At 48.8% G+C, this 21313-nt stretch overlaps 3 protein-coding genes across 3 annotated transcripts; all 3 read left to right on the top strand.

Moving 5' to 3' along the window:
• The first annotated feature begins 1021 nt into the window (after positions 1 to 1021).
• On the top strand, positions 1022 to 21034 carry F9C07_2278169 (ubiquitin-protein ligase). Its single transcript, XM_071510279.1, has 10 exons — positions 1022 to 1619; positions 1685 to 1885; positions 1937 to 2129; positions 2183 to 6199; positions 6270 to 10149; positions 10209 to 14033; positions 14090 to 14170; positions 14228 to 18091; positions 18148 to 19345; positions 19429 to 21034. The coding sequence occupies exons 4-9, from the start codon at positions 6152 to 6154 to the stop codon at positions 18615 to 18617; spliced, it is 12168 nt and encodes a 4055-aa protein (XP_071364028.1). The 5' UTR covers positions 1022 to 1619; positions 1685 to 1885; positions 1937 to 2129; positions 2183 to 6151; the 3' UTR covers positions 18618 to 19345; positions 19429 to 21034.
• On the top strand, positions 1353 to 4948 carry ppoA (putative fatty acid oxygenase PpoA; the record flags this gene model as incomplete). Its single annotated transcript, XM_041290278.1, has 7 exons — positions 1353 to 1619; positions 1685 to 1782; positions 1837 to 1885; positions 1937 to 2129; positions 2183 to 4361; positions 4415 to 4541; positions 4622 to 4948. 7 exons carry the CDS (start codon positions 1353 to 1355, stop codon positions 4946 to 4948), a joined length of 3240 nt encoding a protein of 1079 aa, XP_041143507.1.
• F9C07_2057 (phosphoribosyl diphosphate synthase) lies at positions 19275 to 20400 on the top strand (the record flags this gene model as incomplete). Its single annotated transcript, XM_041290257.1, has 3 exons — positions 19275 to 19345; positions 19429 to 19893; positions 19974 to 20400. The coding sequence occupies 3 exons, from the start codon at positions 19275 to 19277 to the stop codon at positions 20398 to 20400; spliced, it is 963 nt and encodes a 320-aa protein (XP_041143505.1).
• Positions 21035 to 21313: the final 279 nt, after the last annotated feature.

Here is a 21313-nt window from a genome sequence, read left to right as displayed (position 1 = left end):
ACAAAAGCAATAATACGCAAGCTTACCCATTGAAGGCTTTCTTCCGAGGTATCCCGTGTATTTATGGCGTATCTTCTAATTCCTTATGACTATCACTTAATGTTCAGCTCTTGTTGCATACGCCGCAACGCCGTAAGCAGACGGGCTACAACGATAGTGTCCTTTTAGTCCCGTCAGCTCAGCCAGCCATGATCGGTGTCACATGACTAGCCTCGTTTAATGCGAGGCTAAGAAAAATAATGTTTGTGTCAGCCATGACGACGTCTGCAACATGCAAAGAAGGGGAGTGTAGATATCATGATCCTGTCTTCTCAGGTTACAATTGGCCAACCCGCGAGAATCGGCAATCCCGACGAACCATCAATCACCTGGAACAATAAATATGAATGAGACCACAGACAAAATTTCCGGTTGCGTTTTTACGCCACCTTGCTGTACCCCCCAGTCGCAGATCGGGCCTCCCAGTCCCACAAACCGATTTGATCCAATAGTTAGCAGACAGAGCCGTTCAGGGTGATCCTTGGATACTGGGGGGGTTTTTCGGGCTCCAAGGTAGCTTTTCTCTTTAGTTCCGGCCTAGAATTCCCCACGGACTGCGTGGGTTTTCCTCCGCCATGGATGGCAACGTCGTATTATTATTAGTCTTCCTCAGCCGTCGACTCGTATACTCCGTGCGCGAATCAAATCAACGCGGTCTCACTGGCACACTCGCCAGTGGGGCTCTCCTTGTCAAGGGAGGAGAAACGACGAACAGTTGGTTGTATGCTTTCTAATCCAAATCACATCGGAGCTGACCATCCTGAGCTGATTCTATTTCTTCAGCCGCACCGTAATCCTTCAAGGAGAGCTAGGCCGTTATGCTCCTGTCCATATAAAATCCATCCGGTTACAGGAAACTTTTCCTTCTCTTTTTATTCATCTCTCCTGTCTTACGTTCCAATTCCACGGTTCATGAGTAGAATCACTTTTTCCCTTCTGTGACTTCGGTAGCTGCTTCTTTGTATTTTTATAAAATCGGTAACCACCAGCGTCACGCTCGTCTTATTTCTTAGGTCCTTCGAAGCTCCGGGCGATCGCTTGCTTGGGTGTTTGATATAGGTGGGTGACTATGTGCCCCTCGTGCCATGGAAATCTTTCTCTATTGCTCTCCTGGCTTTGCTCAATCTCTACGACGACCTTATGGTTATCTCTTCTTCCTTTGCTTATGAAAGAAGATATTGGAGGGAAAGGAGCCACCATTGTTTCTAAGATCATCAGCACTGATATTCGATAGCAGTTAATATATATTGACCATTTCTTCTGGTTTCTGTTGCTTCAACGGCAGTGGATAGTTCTCTATACTCTTCTTCAAGATGGCAGAGAGCGAGAGTGGTGGTGTGATCAATGGGTTAGGAAAGACTGTTTCTCAACTTGAAAAGGTCGTGTCAGCATCACTACGGCCGTTGCCCACCGAAACAGGGGATGGATCTTACGTGAAGGAGTCAAATAGCACGGGAATTGTCAGAGATCTGGGCCGTATGGATCTCAGCGATGTCAAGACGATCGTGGAACTCACCAAAAATGCCGCCACGGGAGAGCCTCTCAATGACAAGCACTATATAATGGAGCGATTGATTCAGGTTTGTTGCCTCAATCGTTGGGAGGGGTAGTCACGTCTTGTATTAACGAGAAGCTTTCATTCTAGCTCACGTCCGCACTTCCTTCCAACTCTCGAGTCGGAAAAGAGTTAACAAATGCCTTCCTCAACCAGCTGTGGAAAGATCTGGAACATCCCCCGGTTTCGTATGTTGTTTGATAAGACATGAGCCGTGCGAGCACGTCTAACAATGAAGGCAGGTACCTTGGCCGCGAATACTCGTATCGAGAAGCAGATGGTTCAGGCAATGTAAACCTGCCTTACCCCCTTGGAGTATAGTGCTTGCTAATGCCAGAAAAGAACGTTTTGTGGCCTCATATCGGCGCTGCCGGCTCTCATTACGCGAGATCCGTTCGACCAAAGACATTGCAATCTCCTGCGCTCCCGGATCCAGAAACACTCTTCGATTCGCTTTTGGTGCGCAAAGATTTCAAGGAACATCCAAATAAGATTTCTAGTATTTTGTTCTATATTGCATCCATTATTATCCATGGTGAGTAGCGGCCAATAACACCCATCGTCCATTCATATCTAACATGCACCGAGACCTATTTCAAACGGACCGCAACGATGCCACGATTTCCTTAACATCTTCATATCTCGATCTCTCGCCGCTGTATGGGAATAACCAAGACGAGCAAAATTTCGTCAGAACCTTTAAGGATGGAAAGCTCAAGCCGGACTGTTTCTCCACCAAGCGTGTACTGGGGTTCCCCCCGGGTATTGGCGTAATCTTGATCATGTTTAACCGATTTCACAACTACGTCGTCGAACAGCTGGCGTCAATAAACGAAGGCGGCCGGTTCACTAAGCCCGACGAATCAGACACCAAAGCATACGCAAGATATGATAACGACCTGTTCCAAACCGGTCGGCTAGTAACCTGCGGCCTCTATGTCAACATAATCCTCAAAGACTACGTCCGAACAATCTTGAATGTTAACCGAACTGACAGCCTTTGGAGCTTGGATCCTCGTGCTGAAATGAAGGATGGATTGCTCGGTGAAGCAGCCGCTCAGGCCACAGGTAACCAAGTCTCGGCTGAATTCAATCTCGTATACAGATGGCATTCTTGCATTTCCCAGCGTGACGAGAAGTGGACAGAAGATTTGTACAAAGATATGTTTCCTGGAAGGGACCCAAGCAGTGTCTCGTTGCAGGAATTCGTACGAGGTCTCGGAAAGTGGGAGGCAGACCTCCCAGAGCAACCCGAGGATCGTCCATTTGCTGGCCTACAGCGCAAGCCCGATGGGTCATTTGACGATGACTCTCTCGTAAAAATCTTTGAGGACAGCGTTGAGGACTGTGCGGGCGCATTTGGTGCATCTAACGTTCCAACGATCTTCAAAAGCATCGAAGCGTTGGGAATAAAACAAGCTCGCTCTTGGAATTTGGCGACCTTGAACGAGTTCCGGAACTACTTCAACCTAACCCCTTACAAAACATTTGAGGAGATCAATCCTGACCCTGTTATATCTGATCAGCTCAAGCGACTATATGATCACCCGGACCATGTGGAGATCTACCCTGGTGTTATCGTCGAAGATACAAAAGAAGCCGTGGTCCCTGGAAGTGGCTTGTGTACCAATTTCACAATTTCAAGAGCCATTCTCTCCGATGCAGTTGCCTTAGTTCGGGGCGATCGCTTCTACACGGTGGATTTCACTCCAAGACATCTTACAAACTGGGCCTTTAGCGAAATCGAACCTAAAGATTCAGTCGATCAAGGCCAGGTATTCTATAAGCTTGTGCTGCGGGCATTCCCGAACCATTTCAAGGGAAACTCAATCTACGCACATTTCCCTTTGGTTATTCCATCTGAAAACAAGAAGATACTCACAAAGCTTGGGTTTGCTGAGAAATACAGCTGGGACAAACCTGGCCTCACTCCCCCACCCGAGTTTATTAACTCTCATTCGGCTTGTATGTCAATATTGTCTGATCAAGAGACATTCAAGGTCACATGGGGATCAAAGATTGAGTTTTTAATGCATCGTGGCAAACAGCCTTTTGGCAGAGACTTCATGCTGTCCGGGGATAGGCCTCCAAATTCCGCATCGCGCAAAATGATGGGAGCTGCTTTGTACCGGAAGAGATGGGAGAATGAAGTCAGATCATTCTATGAAGACATAACTCTAAAGCTTCTGCACAGGAACTCTTACAAGATTGCTGGGATCAATCAAGTTGACATTGTACGAGACGTTGCAAATCCTGCTCAGGTTAACTTCTGCGCAAATGTGTTCTCATTGCCCTTGAAAACTGAATCTAACCCCCGGGGAATCTTCACGGAATCCGAGCTCTACCAAATCATGGCTGTTGTTTTCACCTCAATCTTCTACGATGCGGATCCTGCGAACTCATTTGAACTTAACCAAGCTGCCCGGGAAGTGACGCAGCAGCTTGGGCAGTTGGCAATGGCCAATGTCGAGCTTGTCAACAACACTGGGTTCATTGCAAACCTGGTGAGTAGTTTACACCGACATGACGTGCTCAGCGAATACGGTGTCCATATGATCCAACGCCTCCTGGGCAGTGGACTGCCAGCGGAGGAGATTGTATGGACTCATATTCTGCCAACTGCTGGGGGCATGGTAGCAAACCAGGCGCAGCTTTTTTCACAGTGTCTTGACTATTACCTTTCGGAAGAAGGCTCGGTCCATTTGCCTGATATCAAGAGGCTGGCGAAGGTTGACACGCCGGAAACCGACGAATTGCTGTTAAGATAGTATGAAGTTCTGCCCCAATTTCCCTGCTCTCGACTCGACTAACTATATGAAGCTTCATGGAAGGCGCCCGGTTACGGTCTTCCGTGGGACTGCCTCGGATGGTGACCAAGCCCACTGTCATTGAAGACAATGGCAAGAAGCTAAACCTCAAGGCAGGGCAACACATTCTCTGCAACTTGGTGAGTGAGGCCAATATCTGTTAAAGGAAACAAAACAGGAGTATTGCGGCACAGACGACTTACTATTTGCACTTTTCTAGGTTTCCGCTTCTATGGACCCGACAAGTTTCCCAGAGCCTGAAAAGGTCAGGCTTGATCGCGATATGGATCTCTACGCTCATTTTGGTTTTGGTCCACATCAGTGCTTAGGTATTGGGCTTTGTAAGCTAGCGCTTACCACCATGCTCAAGGTCATCGGGCGCTTGGATAATTTGCGCCGTGCCCCAGGGCCCCAGGGGCAGCTGAAAAAACTGTCTGGGCCTGGTGGAATTGCAAAATACATGAATCCAAACCAAAGCGGATTTTCTCCCTTCCCAACGAGCATGAAGATTCAATGGGATGGTGAATTGCCGCAGGTGGAGAGGTAGGGGCCTATGATGAGTGTGATGTTGACAAAACTGTTGTACTGTTTACCGTGTTATTAGCTCATTGTTGGTTTGTACAGTAAGGTACCACGGAAAATAAGTTGAGGTTATAACCGCCGAATTAACTGTAAGTGGGAGTTTTATTCGTAATTGAGTACTGCTTTTTGAGTCCCATTTGAAATTCTTGTAGGGAGAAAAGAGAAGGAGGGAAAAGATGACAGCATAAGGATGCATGCAATATGAGGTAGTATAGTAGTGGATTCCGGTGGGATGAGGGGTAGTGACGTGAAAATATATTATGTATGGCCTAAAATACCAGGAACGAAAACAATTGCGATCGAACCGAAAGAATATAGATACAGTGTATGAGAAAATGTACTACTAATGGCTACTCTCGGCCCAGTCAAGTCAATAAGGTTGTCTGCTGGCATATTCAGATGAGAGTATATCCGTCGGAAAATTGTAAGTATGCAAATGTTTAGTTAGGCAGTAAAGTAGTTAGTCCAAGCAGTTAGTAAAGTTGTAAATAGTGCAGGGCTGACTTGTTGCCTCGGCGGGGAAGAAGGCCCGCTCCGGTTCTGACTGTAAGTTTACCACTGGTCCAGGTGAATGAGCCACAACCGGGAGAGAACCTGAACAAGAGCTCCATTATTGGGATAATTTCACGAACCTTCCAACTCTTTACTCATCTTTCTTTTCACACCCCATCTAAACCTCGCCCACGTCCTCTCCCTCACCAACCCCCCTCTTATTCACTGTGTGTGGTTCTTTCACTCAATAATTATTAAATTCATCTGGATGTCAAATATTACAGGGCGAACGACCTGCACCGTTTCCCTGTTCCTCTGACGCCCAGCGGTACTTCGTACTTACTGAAAGCCGCAACACGCCCACCTCAGTCCCTCATCATATTCTTTCAGTCCTTTGAACCCATCCGGGTATAACCTCACTGACGACGTCGGCTTCTACCTCTACAATCGCTATTCCACCTACTTGAAATCTCGAGATTCTTGGTTACAGCTATCCCGGAGTCTCATTTCGCTCCTTTGATTTTGTTGAGGCAGAAGAGGTACCCAAAACGTCATAAGGCGCCTCGCAACGTTCTCCGCGTCCCGGTCTTGACGACCTCCCCACCCTCATCTAGGAGGAATCCTCCTAGAGTCATCCCAAGCTCCCTCATGATTACCTGTTGATTTGAACGTCATCATGGGGAGAATTAAGAAGGTGGCGAGCCAAAAACATGAGGCTACGATCGTGAGTATTCCACGTGCCTTGCCGTGCTGGATTAAAGCTGACTTGAAATTTTTTTCCCTTTTCAATATAGTCCCCTTATTTGTCAGATTTCGTATCTCGTGCTACAACTATACCCGTCCCTGAGCTTCCTTCACATCTCAACACCTTTCCTCGCTTATGGCCTTTCCCAAGAGGTGATCTATATCATTGGATCAATGTCCTGAACCGTTTCGACGAGATCTTGGCTACTGCCAATGAAAAATACGGTCTAAATAATGGCCCTCAAACCAAGCCGTTCGGCAGACATGTCCTGGTGGACTCATATGCAAGCGATGGCAACAAACTAAGCCCGGAGGATATCGAGGTTAAGCTAACCGCTCTCGGCTATGGTGTAGAGGGCGACAGAGAGCTCTTGCAAGCAATTCTCGACTTTTCTAGATTACTGTTGGATAAGTGCGGTAATCGCAGCTTGTATAGCAGCAGCGAACGGCTAGGGGAACTTCTGAATACCACGTCACTTTGTCTCCTCCAGTCCACCCTTCGTTTGTCACTCTCGTTGGCACAAAGATATCATTCTCGCCAGCGGGGTAGTACCCACCTCCAACAGAGCCTGTTGGCAGCCCACTTTAACATCGACCTGGAAAAGCTGCAAAAGATTGCTGCGCCCTTCCCTCGCCCTTCCGTATCCAACAAGACACCTGTATCTCCTCCTGTTGGAGTTAAGGGCAAGGAGAAACAGTCCCAGACCAAGCACGATGCCAACGACCTGGTCACCCTTGTGCGCGAAAGTGATGGCTGGGAAGAATGGGGTCATGTACATCTGCTTTATTATCCGTCTGGCACTTCGGATCAGGCGAAGTCGACATCGGAGACTGTACATGGTGGGCTACCGACGCAAGCTCCCACCACACCAACACCTCTGCGTAGAAGTCATACCCACCCCACGCCTCGTTTGAGCCGCACGTCGATCATGGAGGATTCTCCTAGCTCTGCTGTGAATACCCCCTCAGGGAAACTGGAAGAAGCGACAAGGGGTGGAAAGGTTCTTGATATCCCTTACTCAAGGATCTCTTCGTCGACACCTGATAGTCTTGTTGCATCGCATGCGGAAGAGTTACCTGAGGACTCCAAGTATGAGCTACTCCATAGAATTCGGACGGCTCAGGGGCTGGCGACATCTCCTTCTAGCCGCGAGCAGATTCTTGCAATTAGGGTGCTTGCTATTACCAACTTAGCGTACGTATATCCCGAGTCGCTCTTTCAACAGAAGATCCTTCAGTACGATATGGAACAGCCAAAACGTCTGCAGCTGGCTTATCAGCTGGGCGAGCTGGTTCATCTAGGCGCAAGTGGTGATCTTCCAGCTTCCCGAGGTGTGCAGACATTGGTACTCCAGGCCCTCGACTCTTTGGCTAAGCACAAAGCACGAGCAATCGACGTCTGTGCTGCGTTAAGCGTTAATGTCAACCATGGTGTTCTCATGTTCCTGACCCGGAAGGCTGTCAATGAACTAGGCTCAGAAGACAAGGAGACGGATGATGGTAGTCAGGATGAGTGGCGGGATGCCTTACTTGCTCTTCTGCGAACGCTTCCTGGCTCAAGCACAAGGACCCCCGAGACCTTGGTTTCTGCTGGCTTAATTCCAATGTTTGTCGATGTTTTGAATCTCCGAACTGAGAAAGCTCGTCGTGTTTATTCTCGAATTATGGAATTCCTCGATACCTTTGTCCACGCGGTTCGTGACGCGCTTGGGACTCTTACTACAGCTAAGGGGTTTGAAGCAATTTCGGATTTGATCGATTTTGAAACCAAAACCTCCTTTGAGAATGTATCCCGCGGCGCAGGAATTCCTTCTCACCACAAGACCCCGTCAATTGATTACCAAATCCCGTATTTCCAGCAGCAGACTCTCAGGTGGATGTTCCGGTTTGTCAATCATATTATGCAGCATAACGGCGGTGGTTTTGATCGGGTTCTTCGGAATTTGATTGACTCGCCTCAACTGCTGACATCCCTTCGTTTGGTCTTTGAGAACGCCCGTGTCTTCGGGTCTCATGTCTGGAGCAATGCAGTCAATATCCTTAGCAGTTTCATTCACAACGAGCCCACCAGTTATGCAGTCATTGCTGAGGCTGGTTTGAGCAAGAGTTTCTTACAAGCTGTCACACACAGTGAGATAAAGGCGCAAGAGAAGCTACCTGTTGATACCGAGGGTGCTGAAGTTGAAGGGGAATCGTCCACTAGACCGTCCGAGGTCGAGACTAGCCAGTCAGGTAGTGAACCACAGAAGACCCGGGAGTATGAGCTGGCAAGGTCGAAGGATGCAAAGTTAGCCTTAGGTATCATGCCTGCAGCGGAAGCTTTATCATGCATTCCCTCGGCTTTTGGGGCTATCTGCCTTAACTCATCTGGACTTGAACTCTTTCAGTCTTCCCATGCACTGGAAAGCTTTTTCGAGATCTTCGAAAATCCCGAGCATGTGAAATGCCTGAAAGATGACCCTAATCTCGTACGTTCGCTAGGAACAACGTTTGATGAGTTAGTGCGACATCATCCTGCGCTGAAGTCAACAATCATGGCTGCCGTCATTGTGATGGTCGCGCGTGTTGGCTTTTTGTGCAGGAGTAAGGCTTGGTCGGATGGTATGGGATCTAAGCTGTGGACAGATAACTCCCAGGGAAAGCCGGTCCTTTCCGGTCCGGCATATCACCTGTTTCGAAAGATTGGTGGCACGAGAGTCGCTGGGGATCTTGCACCGTCGGATCTTGGTATTCGAGAGATCAAATCTGGGGCACTGCCAGACGGTGGCACCATGAAAACCGGCGCTTTAGATCATGTTCTGCCCACCTCTAATACTGATATCGAACCTAAGGACGTAGATCCTACGGGCCTCACTGTTACGGACTACCTTTATCCCGTATTACGATTTTTAGGTGCTTTCTTCGAAAATCAATCGAATTGCACCTACTTTATCGAATGTGGCGGCGTGGAATTCGTTTTGGATATTGCGACTCTGCAGAGTCTCCCATTCGATTTCCATAACACTGACGCTAACCAGGAGCTCACTGTTTTGGTGCACATGTTGGCGGAAACGAAGCCTCACCTTGTCCTGCCCGGGCTTGTTGATCGCGCAGAGCAGATTGTGGAACAACTATCTGAGTTCTGGCGCCTGTCGGGACCCCGGGAATCAGGTTTTTTCACCCCTTTGATCAAGCCACCTCTTGAGAAAGAGTCCAAGGATCAGGGCGACAAGTCTTGGGAACTCGCAAAAGATAATGGGACATACTTCGCTAAGAATATGGTAGCTGCACTTATCTTGACTGATCTTCTCCGCGAAGTTTACTCCATGCCATTATATCAAACCCGACCCAGCCAGCAGACTTCTGCATTTGCACAAGTTAATCTAGCTGATCGTTATTGTTCTCTTATCGGACGACTTGGGGGTTTACATGCGGCTTGTGTGTGGGAGGAAATTCTACTAGAGAAGAATATACCTGACACTTGGGACCAGGCAACGAAGGTGCAACTAACGGGCGCGGGTTCAGAAAAACCTAATGAATCTTCGGGACCCGCGAATGCAGAAACAAGCTTAGCTGTGCCTGCGCCTCCTCGCGAAGGTTCGACTACGAGTGAGCCTGCTCAACCAGGTGTCGCTCAGGAACCTAGTGGAGATACTTCCAACGCTCCCGAAAGTAGCGTAGCTTTTAAGAATGTCCAAGCGCTTCGCTACCTTCTTAGCTCCTTGCCTTCCTCAATAACAGGTTTTTTCCACAATCTGGGCCTCGGCCTTATTGGAAAGCGGCGGATAGATCTGTACCAGAAGCAGAATGCAACTTCGGTGGCTGAGGCCATTGCCGGCGCTGTGCTCGAGCAACTCCAGTTCGCGCCCCCTAATACTAGTGCTAATCACAAGCTCCGATTTGCTTACCTGATTGTTATCCTTTCCTCATTTTCACATTTGCTTTTTGAAGGTATGTTCTCTGTCTGTTATAAGACTGGATTAAAGACTGACAAGCTCACTTCAATCCAGCTACTGCAGATCGCCCGCATTCTCATTATCTCACACTCGTCCTCTTCGCGTTCAAACGCATCCATGGTTTGAAAGCCATGAAAGATATCTGCGACGTCTTTGTTCGTGAGGTCAAGACTCTCACACCTCCTGAGTCGGTGCCTGACTCTGAGAAGGATGTGTCAGCTCGACTCACTTCTGCTTATGGAGGTATCAAGATTATACTTAGCTTTTTCTCTGAGCTTGCCTCGGGTAAGAACATTGTCGAGTCTAGCCAAACCCAGGCCATGACGAGCAGTGACCGGGAGCGTGACCGTGCCGACTACTTCCAACCAGGCCAATTCCTGGTTGACCTTCGGATGGAAATATTGCCAATGGCTCGGGACTTGTGGAATTCTGATTTTGCTACCCAGTCTTCAAGTTCCGTTATCAAATGCTTGGTGGATATCTTGCGCTCATCGCTCGATGGCGAATATGAAACTGGGGCCGCTCAGCGCTCTAATCTACCACCCGCGTTGGCTGAGGTGTCTAGAAGGAAACTAGTTATCAACAGGGACCGTGTAGCCGCTTTGCAGGCAAAAGATTTCGATTTAGAAGTTGTAAAGGAGGCCCTGTACCGCTGCAACAATCAGTATGCCCCAGCTGAAGAATACTGCAAGGCACAAGACTGGCTACTACCTGCTCCGAGAATACCACCACCTCCTAACGATATCGAGTCTGTTCGAACACCAGGTGGTGAGACCTCCGAAGACCAGGTCGTTGGAGACGCCTCGCCTTTCGAGAGTCGGTTCCTCGACCGTTCGACACTTGCAATGCTTATAGCGCAGGCGTCTGGCCGATCGGATGACATGCCTCGTCAGGAACAAGGCCAGGGGGGCCCAGTCGAAACCGAAGTCAGACATGGCTCTGAATTCCTAGCTCGAGCATTGAGTCATATTCTTAACGATGACCATAGCGCAGTCGACAGCGATCGGGAAGACTCCTCTAGCAGTAACACCCGTAACCTCAATCCTAGCGCGGGAGATTTTTCGGAGCCATCAAACCATTTGACAGACCCATCTCCTGAGCAGCGAACGGAACAATCGGCAAGACGACGCGAAGTTACCACGGTCGAAGATTTAGACAAGGAGCGTGAGAAGGTCCGGTCGAATCTGATTGAGCGCTGTTTAGACGTCCTAAATGAACACCATGACGTGTCGTTTGAATTGGCTGACCTGATCGCTTCTGCGACGAAGAAGCACCGTGACCCCGAAAGCTTCCGGAAGGAGGTCGGGGAGATCCTTGTTCAATCTCTTGTTTCATTGCAAATGGAGAACTTCCAAGCAGCTGGGAAGAAGGTGGCTGCTTATGCCCATCTCCTCGCGCTAGTAGTCCAAGATCGAGACATGTATAACGCTACACTGGAGGAACTGAAGGAGTGTTTCACTACATTCCTCGGCTTTATCTCTGTGCCTTCCGAGAAGTCTTCGGATGAATCCTTCCCATGGATCGGGCATGTCCTACTGGTCCTGGAGAAACTGCTCTCTGACGACGCTCAACCTCCTCAGATACGATGGAATATGCCTGATAACGAGAATCCAGGCGCGGAGGACGATGCTCCCGCTCAGTTAGAGGAGCCTCTTGTTTCCAACGAACAGAAGACGCAACTTTTCGATGCTCTTGTTGAAATCCTTCCCAGAGTTGGAAAGGATGACACCCTAGCACTCTCTGTTTGTCGGGTCCTTGTTATACTTACTCGATATCGCAGCATCGCAACCCGCCTAGGCGAGAAGCGTAGCTTGCAGCGCCTTTTTGTCATGATGAAGCAGCTTTCAAGCACCACAAATGAAAAGCTCCAGGGTGCATTCATGCTGATTTTGAGACACATAGTCGAAGATGAGGATACCATTCGACAGATAATGAGGAGTGAGATTGTCGCGAACTTTGAGTCGAAATCTTCTCGCCAGATCGACACAACCGGTTATGTGCGGCAGATGTATCACCTTGTTCTCAGGTCGCCGGAACTGTTCGTGGAAGTCTCCAACGAAAAACTGAAACTGCAACGATACGATAGTCGGCAACGCCCACAGGTTCTCACCTTGAAATCTGATAAGAATACAGGCTCCTCAGACAAAGAAACGGCCCAGGATACTACAGAAACGGCGAAAGATGGTAGCCAGACTTCAGCCGATGCTCAGCCGGAAGATAAAGACAAGGGCAAAGGGCTAGAATTAAAACCGCCTGTTGTAGAGAATCCTGATGGCGTCATCCACTATCTGCTCTCGGAGCTTCTATCTTACAAGGATGTAGACGACAAGGAACCTTCGACAGAGGCCACAGAAACATCTGCTCCTGAACAATCGGAAACCCAAACTGATGTGGAGATGGCGACTGATGAACCTTCACCCTCTGTTTCTACCACTGACTTGCAGGCCACACGTAATTCTAAGAAAGCGGAGAAACCGGCGTTCAAAGCGGATGACCACCCGATCTATATATACCGCTGCTTCCTTCTTCAATGCTTGACTGAGCTTCTTTCGTCGTATAACCGTACGAAGGTGGAGTTTATCAACTTCTCTCGCAAAGCAGATCCACTTGCAGCTACTCCTTCGAAGCCTCGATCGGGTATCTTGAACTACCTGCTGAATGCGCTCGTCCCAATTGGTACAATGGAGCATGATGAGTCTGTTGTGTTCAAGAAGCGCGCCAACACATCGGCTTGGACGATGCGTGTGCTTGTAGCGCTGTGCACGAAGACAGGCGAGTTTGGCGGCACTGGCAGACGTCGAAGCGAGCAAAACTCGAACGAAGAAGATGAGCCTGAGCTTGCCTTCGTGCGGAGGTTCGTTCTAGAGCATGCACTACGAGCATACAAAGAGGCCAATACGTCAAACGAACCCTTAGATGCCAAATATTCTAGATTGATGTCACTGGCCGATCTATTCGACAAAATGCTAAGTGGTTATGCTTTCGTCTCCGGAGACACAGCCTTCCCATCCTCGACCAGGCAGCTTGCGAAAACGATGTTTGAAAAGAATTTCATCGCCGCTCTCACATCCTCAATCGCTGAAATCGATCTGAATTTCCCTGCGTCTAAACGGGTCATCAAGTACATATTGCGCCCCCTTAACAAACTAACGCAAACGGCTGTGATATTGAGTGAAACGTCAGACATCTCCACCCTCGGAGAAACGGAGGAAGATGAAATATCTTCTGCTACCTCGGTTTCTGATCTGGAAGATGACCGCGAAGAGACCCCTGATCTTTTCCGCCATTCCACCCTGGGCATGTTGGAGCCTCGTCATGAAGAAGAAACTAGCTCCGAAGAATCAGATGAAGAAGATGATGGGATGTATGACGACGAATATGAAGACGAAATGGATTACGAGGAAGACTTGCCCGAAGATGATGGCGAAGTCGTAAGTGATGAAGAAGATGAGATTGAGGGCGTTGGTCCCATTGAGGGCCTTCCAGGCGACTCCGGCATGGACATAGAGGTTGTCATTGATGATGACGAGGACGACGACGATGACGACGATGATGATGATGAAGACGAAGATGACTCCGATATGGAGGATGACGAGATCCTCGCTGGAGAGATAACAGGCGATCAAGATAATGAAAGCTTAGAGGAAGGTGATGATGATGAATGGGAGAGTGAGGAGATGTCTGAAGATGACGAGGAGGCTGAGATCATGAATCGGCTCGAGGACGAGCTGGAGGGTTTTAGACAAGTGGAGCAGCGTCAAGGGCAGAGATTTGATGACTTGTTCCGGGTACTCAATGAAGCTGCCGGGGGTGTTGAGGACCTTCAGGCTCCTGACAGTCTTGATGACATTGTTGATGATGATTTGAATGATGATGACGGTCAGTATCGTTCAGTATCGCTCCACGCAAGATTTTGATCACTAACGTTCACTAAGAGGATGAAGAAATCGATGAGCTTGAGGAGGAACTAGAAGATGCCGATGAAGATCAAGGATCTTACCAAGGCTTTGACGATGGTAAGTTTCATTTATCGACTACGACATGGAATGACGCGTGCTGAAGATCTTGTATAGATGAAGACCTCATTGAACCATGGGGCTGGGATGGCGACGAAGCCCCAATACCCCGTGGGCACCATCACCACCGCTATCGTGGTCCTCAGCCAGGATGGGCTGCGGTTACAGGTATAATGCCCAGCAGCGGCCGGCATGGAATCGTTCCTATTCAACCCTACCGATTCCACCGTACTCAGGTTCCTGCCCGTGGTAATGACGATGGCACAAACCCTCTTCTTGTCCGGACAGACCGTGGCCCCGAGGCTGGCCAATCTCGTGGACCAGGCAATGAAGCTTTTACCGATTGGGTTCATGGCATGGAACCCGTATCTACTGGACGTTTGCTCCCTATGGACAGCCCGGTGAGCTTCATGAACGCGATTATGCAGGCCATTGGAGGCCAAGGTGCTCCAGGCTTTGGCGTTATCACGCGCCCAGACGGAATTCACGTTCATGTTGATAGACGAGCTATTTTGCCCAACCGCATTCAAGATATTTTCGGGCTTGGTAGGCCACAAGCACCCCCCTCTCGCACTCGGGATGATCCATCTCAAGCTGTGAGCTTTGCATTGGCGACGACTAGAAGTCGCTGGCAGGAGGAGGCTCGTATTCTGTTTAGCAGCACATACGTTGAAAAGACACAGCGCGTTGTCAACTCTTTGCTAAAAATACTGGTTCCTCCTGCTATTGAAGAAGAGAAGGAGCGAGAGAAGAAGATGGCGGAGGAGCTTAAGCGACGAGAGGAAGAATTAGCTGAGAGGGAACGCCAAGAACGTATTGCTAAGGAAGAAGAAGAAAGGGAGCAGCAGCGGAAAGAAGAAGAAGAAAATGCTAGGCGACAGCAAGAAAGGGAGCAGCAAGAAGCTGAAATGCAAGCCTCAGGTGTTACCTCTGAGCCTATGGACGATGTACAGCCGACAGATGCCCCAGCTGAAGCTGCAACCCCGCCAGTGCAAGCAGAAACGGGGCCGTCTGAACCTCAACCTCGCGTGCATACTACTATTAGAGGTCGCGAGCTTGACATTACTGGGATGGAAATCGACCCTGAGTATCTTGAGGCCCTGCCCGAGGAGCTTAGAGAAGAAGTAATCATGCAACAACTTGCAGAGCAACGCTCTCAGGCAGCTGCAGCTGGTGAAGAGCCTAGTGAGATCAACCCAGAGTTCCTGGAAGCCTTGCCCCCAGAGATTCGGGAAGAGCTATTACAGCAGGAAGCTGCCGACCGTCGCCGCCGGGAGCGGGAAAGTGCACGCAGACAAGGAGCCTCTGGTGGCGCTCCTCCCCGCGCTGAAGACATGGATGCCGCTAGTTTCCTTGCTACCCTGGACCCTTCATTACGGCAAGCCGTACTCGCTGACCAACCCGAGGAGATACTAGCAACGCTGGGGCCGGAATTTGTCACCGAAGCACGAGCTCTACCTGGCAGGCGCCTGACCCAATTTGGTGATATTGCCAGAGTTGATCATCGGCAAAGGAATGAGCCAACCGACGAACAAGAGCCGAAGAAGCAACAGCGGCGTCAGATCGTCCAAATGCTTGACAAAGCCGGTGTTGCTACATTGCTCCGCCTCATGTTTATGCCACTTCAAGGCAATGCACGTCATCAGTTGAATGACATTCTGCATAACGTGTGTGAGAACCGCCAGAATCGGGTTGAAGTAATTAGTCTTCTACTTTCTGTCTTGCAGGATGGAAGCTCAGATGTTTCTGCAATCGAGCGCAGTTTTGCTCAACTTTCGCTCCGGGCCAAATCTCCCTCGGTCCAGAAGACCCCGCAGTCTGTCAAGCGCAACCTGGCCTTCCAAACCTCCTCGAGCGTCAGCAATGAAGTGACTCCAATTATGGTGGTACAACAATGCCTCGGGACTCTTTCGTTCCTGTCTCAGTACAATCCTCATATCGCGTGGTTTTTCTTGACTGAGCATGATCCTTCGTCTACATTGAAGTTGAAGGCCTTCCGCAAAGGCAAGGGCAAGGAAAACAAGGCCAATAAGTTCGCCCTTAATGCGCTACTTACTCTCCTTGATCGAAAATTGATTATGGAAAGCCCGAATTGTATGGAGCAGCTTTCTAGCCTCCTCAGCAGCATCACACAGCCACTCACTCTGCTATCTCGTCGTGAGAAGGAGAAGCAAGAAGAAGAAGACAAGGGCAAAAAGCCTGAACCAGCACAGGATGATAGGTCGACTGAGGAGCAGCAGCAGCAGCAGCAGCAACAGGAACAACCGTCCGAGGCTGCAGAACCTACGACCTCTGCTGCAGATACAACGATGACAGATGCTCCTCTGCCTAGTGTAGAGAACACTGAGGCGCAAAGCACAACGGCGCAGCCCGAGGAGGGTACATCAGCAGAGCCCTCTAAATCAGAGACAGGGAAGGGTTCAGCCGAAGATGAGAAACATAAAAAGAAGTCTATAGAACCGCCCGTTGTTCCAGATCACAACCTGCAGCTTGTTGTCCATATTCTTGCTGCTCGCGAGTGCAACGGCAAAACTTTTAGGGAAACGCTTTCGACAATTAACAATCTTTCAGCCATCCCTAAGGCCAGGGATGTAATTGGGAATGAGTTAGTCCATCAGGCACAGGACTTGAGCACTACTATCTTAACGGACCTGGATGAATTATTGTCCCATATTGATCAAGCCCGGACCGGAACCGACATGCAGGGCTTGGCTCTGGCTAAATTCTCGCCAGCTAGCTCCGATCAAGCGAAACTGCTACGTGTGTTAACGGCACTTGACTACTTGTTTGATCCTAGTCGATCGGATAAGGCCAAGGGAGGCGATTCCGAGCAAGTAGCCAAGGAGGATGTCCTACAGACCCTGTACGAAAGTTCTACATTCGGGCCTCTCTGGACAAGGCTAAGCGAATGCTTGACCCTTATACGGCAGAAGGAGAATATGCTGAACGTCGCAACAATACTCTTGCCCCTGATCGAAGCATTGATGGTCGTTTGCAAGAATACCTCACTGAAAGAGACTCCTCTTTCTCGGAACGCTCGAGAGCTGTCTGTGTCTAGCACTTCTGTCGGCGCTGGTTTGAATATGGAGAGTCTTTTCTTCAAGTTCACGGAGGAACATCGCAAGATACTAAACGAACTTGTTCGTCAGAACCCAAGGTTAATGAGCGGCACTTTCTCCTTGCTTGTCAAGAATCCGAAGGTCTTGGAGTTCGATAACAAGCGCAATTACTTCACCCGTCGTATCCATTCCCGTGGTGCAGAGCCTCGTCATCCTCATCCTCCGCTTCAACTCTCTGTTAGGAGAGATCAAGTGTTCCTTGATTCATTCAAATCCCTATATTTCAAGTCGGCAGATGAGTTGAAGTATGGCAAACTGAATGTGCGCTTCCATGGTGAGGAGGGTGTTGATGCAGGAGGCGTAACCAGAGAATGGTTCCAAGTTCTCGCACGCGGCATGTTCAATCCGAACTACGCTTTGTTTATTCCTGTTGCTGCCGACCGGACTACCTTCCACCCCAATCGCCTGAGCGGTGTGAACTCGGAGCACCTTATGTTCTTCAAGTTTATTGGACGAATCATTGGCAAGGCTCTGTATGAAGGCCGGGTGCTCGATTGCCACTTCAGCCGCGCTGTCTACAAGTGTATTCTTGGACGTTCGGTATCTATCAAGGATATGGAGACACTCGATCTCGACTACTATAAATCTCTCCTCTGGATGCTCGAGAACGATATTACTGACATCATCACCGAAACTTTCGCCGTGGAGACTGATGACTTTGGTGAGAAGCAAGTGATCGATCTTGTGGAAAATGGAAGCAATATCCCGGTCACTCAAGAAAACAAGGAGGAGTACGTGCAGCGCGTCGTGGATTATCGTCTCGTACGATCCGTCAAGGAGCAGCTCGACAATTTCCTCAAGGGTATGTTGCACCCTCTCTACGGATCATCCAGAATATCAGCTAACAAAGACTTGCAGGGTTCCATGAGATCATCCCAGCAGATCTGATCTCTATTTTCAATGAACAAGAACTTGAGTTGTTGATTTCTGGCCTTCCCGAGATTGATGTGGACGACTGGAAGGCTAATACCGAGTATCACAACTACTCGGCCTCATCGCCTCAAATTCAGTGGTTCTGGCGTGCTGTTCGCTCATTTGACAAAGAAGAGCGGGCCAAGCTGCTACAATTTGTCACCGGAACGAGTAAGGTACCACTCAACGGCTTCAAGGAGCTTGAAGGTATGAATGGAGTTAGTAGATTCAACATTCATCGCGATTACGGCAATAAGGATCGCCTTCCCAGCGCGCACACATGTTTCAACCGTAAGTCATTTGATTTGCCACTATCGGAATCAATATTACAGGTTACTGATCATACGGGACAGAACTTGATCTTCCGGAATACGACAGTTATGAGACTCTCAGACAACGGCTGTATACTGCCATGACAGCCGGTAGCGAATACTTCGGGTTCGCATAGATCGGAGGTGCTCTCTTCAAGACAACACGGGCGATAATACTAGTTTTACGCGATTCATCTTGCATCTTTTCTCGTTTCTCACCCTGTTCTAATGCTTGAGCATATGGCGGCGTTCAGCTACACTACTCCTTGTTGTTTTCTTCCTAGTCTGTATTGCTACTGGGGCCGGTCATGTATTACGAAAAGGAGGAAAATCTCGGACCGCGACTGGAAGCTGGTTGAAGTGCAGGTCAACTAGCGTACCAGGAATAGAGCGATTTGGCATTGTGAAAATTCATCTCATTTTCTTCACCTTCATGTATTTAGGGTTGTGTTTTATTTTTTCCCTTTCCTTCTAGAGCTCCCAATAACTTACTGCATATTTCAAACATGGTCTCGATCACACCCCGTAGGCGGTGAGCAGCAGCGAGCCCGGGGGGTCACGGGACGCAGTGATTTTTCCGCTGGGGAAAAAAAGTTGCCGCGGGGCATTTATGTATCACCTTTTGTTTGACTCTGGGGTTTGATTGTCCTCAGTCCTTAGAGCTCTTCAGTTGTCGTATTCGCTGACCCTAGTCAACAAAAACTTATCTTTTCTGATCCCCGGATTTTTCTGTACCCGGTCGACAATTGACCTCAAGACACCATGGCTGCCAACTCCATCAAGCTTTTGACTGGTAACAGTCATCCTGAGCTTGCGAACCTTGTGGCTGATCGGTACGCGATCCATTGTCATTGAATAAGCTTTCGCATGCTGTGCTGTCTTTCTTTGGCTAATGACCTTCTGCTCGTCTTATCAGCCTCGGCATTGAACTGACCAAGATCATGGTCCTTCAATACTCCAACCAGGAAACGAGCGTGACCATTGGTGAAAGCGTACGAGACGAGGATGTTTTCATTCTGCAATCTACTAAGCCCAATGACATAAATGACGGTCTGATGGAGCTGCTCATTATGATAAATGCCTGCAAGACAGCTTCCGCGAGACGTATTACAGCTGTTATTCCCAATTTCCCATATGCTCGTCAAGATAAGAAGGACAAGAGCCGTGCGCCTATCACTGCGAAACTTATGGCCAACATGCTCCAAACTGCTGGTTGCAATCATGTTATCACTATGGACCTTCATGCCAGCCAGATTCAAGGCTTTTTCAACGTCCCGGTTGACAACCTGTACGCCGAACCCAGCATTCTCAAGTGGATCCGGGAGAACCTGGATGTGAGCAACTGTATCATCGTTAGTCCAGATGCCGGTGGTGCGAAGCGGTAAGTCAGCTGCATCTTCACATTACTTTTGTAAAATATGGCCATTGTCAAGTTCAATGTTAATTTATGTCTGTCATCAGTGCTACCGCTATTGCTGACCGTCTCGACTTGCAATTCGCACTTATCCACAAAGAACGGCCTCGCCCGAACGAGGTCTCCCGCATGGTTCTTGTCGGCAACGTTCAGGATAAGGTCGCCATCATCGTGGATGACATGGCGGACACATGCGGAACTCTGGCCAAGGCTGCCGATACTGTAATGCAGCACGGAGCTAAGGAAGTGAATGCGATCGTTGTTCACGGTATTCTTTCCGGCAAGGCCATCGAAAACATCAACAAGAGCTGCCTCAAGCGTCTCGTGGTTACCAACACTGTTCCTCACCAAGAGAAGAAAGAGCAGTGCGACAAGATCGAGACCATCGATATCAGCCCTACTCTTGCCGAGGCCTGCAGACGTACGCATAACGGCGAGTCCGTGAGTTTCTTGTTCTCCCACGCTGTCGCTTAAATGGCTACACTGGGGTAGGGACGATCGAAAGAGAGATCTTTCACGGGGACAGAAGAAGGGGAACGTTACCTAGTTCTTCTAGTTGAACTTCGAATGCTCAACGCTTTGAGATTTGCAGTTTCTCCACTGGCCATTGATTTTTGTTTTATGGTTTGGGATGGGGAAAGGTACACTCTGATAAATATCACAACACGAATAAGGCCATGATGCATGCACGAACAATGAGTGGAAAAGGGAAGGCAAATTCCGAAAAAAGTCTGCGGCGCCTACGATGAATTGAATTATGCATTTGTACATATACACGTACTAAAGGAGTTTTCTTGTTCTTTTGCTGTTTTGCTTTTATGGATATAGAGGAAATCTGAGAATGTGACGATGGCTCGCGCTGCTTGCTAATGTTACTTACTGTTCACGGCTTGCAAGATTGCTTGAGTAATGGCGTATCTTGCAAGACTCCACTGTTATTTATTAATCGGTCCGTAGGGGCTCCTTAAGCTTGAAAGATTCGGGGATGATACTACTACATGGCGATACTGGAAAGACAATCTCTTTAAGAAACTGAAAACAAACTGGGATTTGCAATTGTGAGTACAAAAAACATCGAGCTTCATTCATTTATCAAGCAGTGCTAGCAGTCCGCGGAACCGTTACCCTGTTACCGTGCAATGTGGATCCGAGAACAAGAAAACATCTTTCACATTTTTTCCCTTTCATTCCAGCTGTGGATATGGCTTTTTTAAAGAAGAAAAAGGTAGCACGCTAAAGCCTCGGTCCCGCAGACGCATGCCCCCAAGGAATATATTCTCTTCTCTTGGGTTACACCCCTGCTTTGCACCTCGATAGCCCCCTTTCCTCGTCCGCTAAGATTTTTCCCTAGCCATAATAGAGACGTAACCCGACCATTAACCCCCAA

Source organism: Aspergillus flavus, chromosome 2 (genome assembly GCF_009017415.1).
Source record: "Aspergillus flavus chromosome 2, complete sequence".
Classification (NCBI taxonomy): Eukaryota; Fungi; Ascomycota; class Eurotiomycetes; order Eurotiales; family Aspergillaceae; genus Aspergillus; species Aspergillus flavus.
The sequence above is the reverse complement of the archived record's forward strand: the minus strand, read 5'-3'. Positions and strand labels throughout refer to the sequence as shown.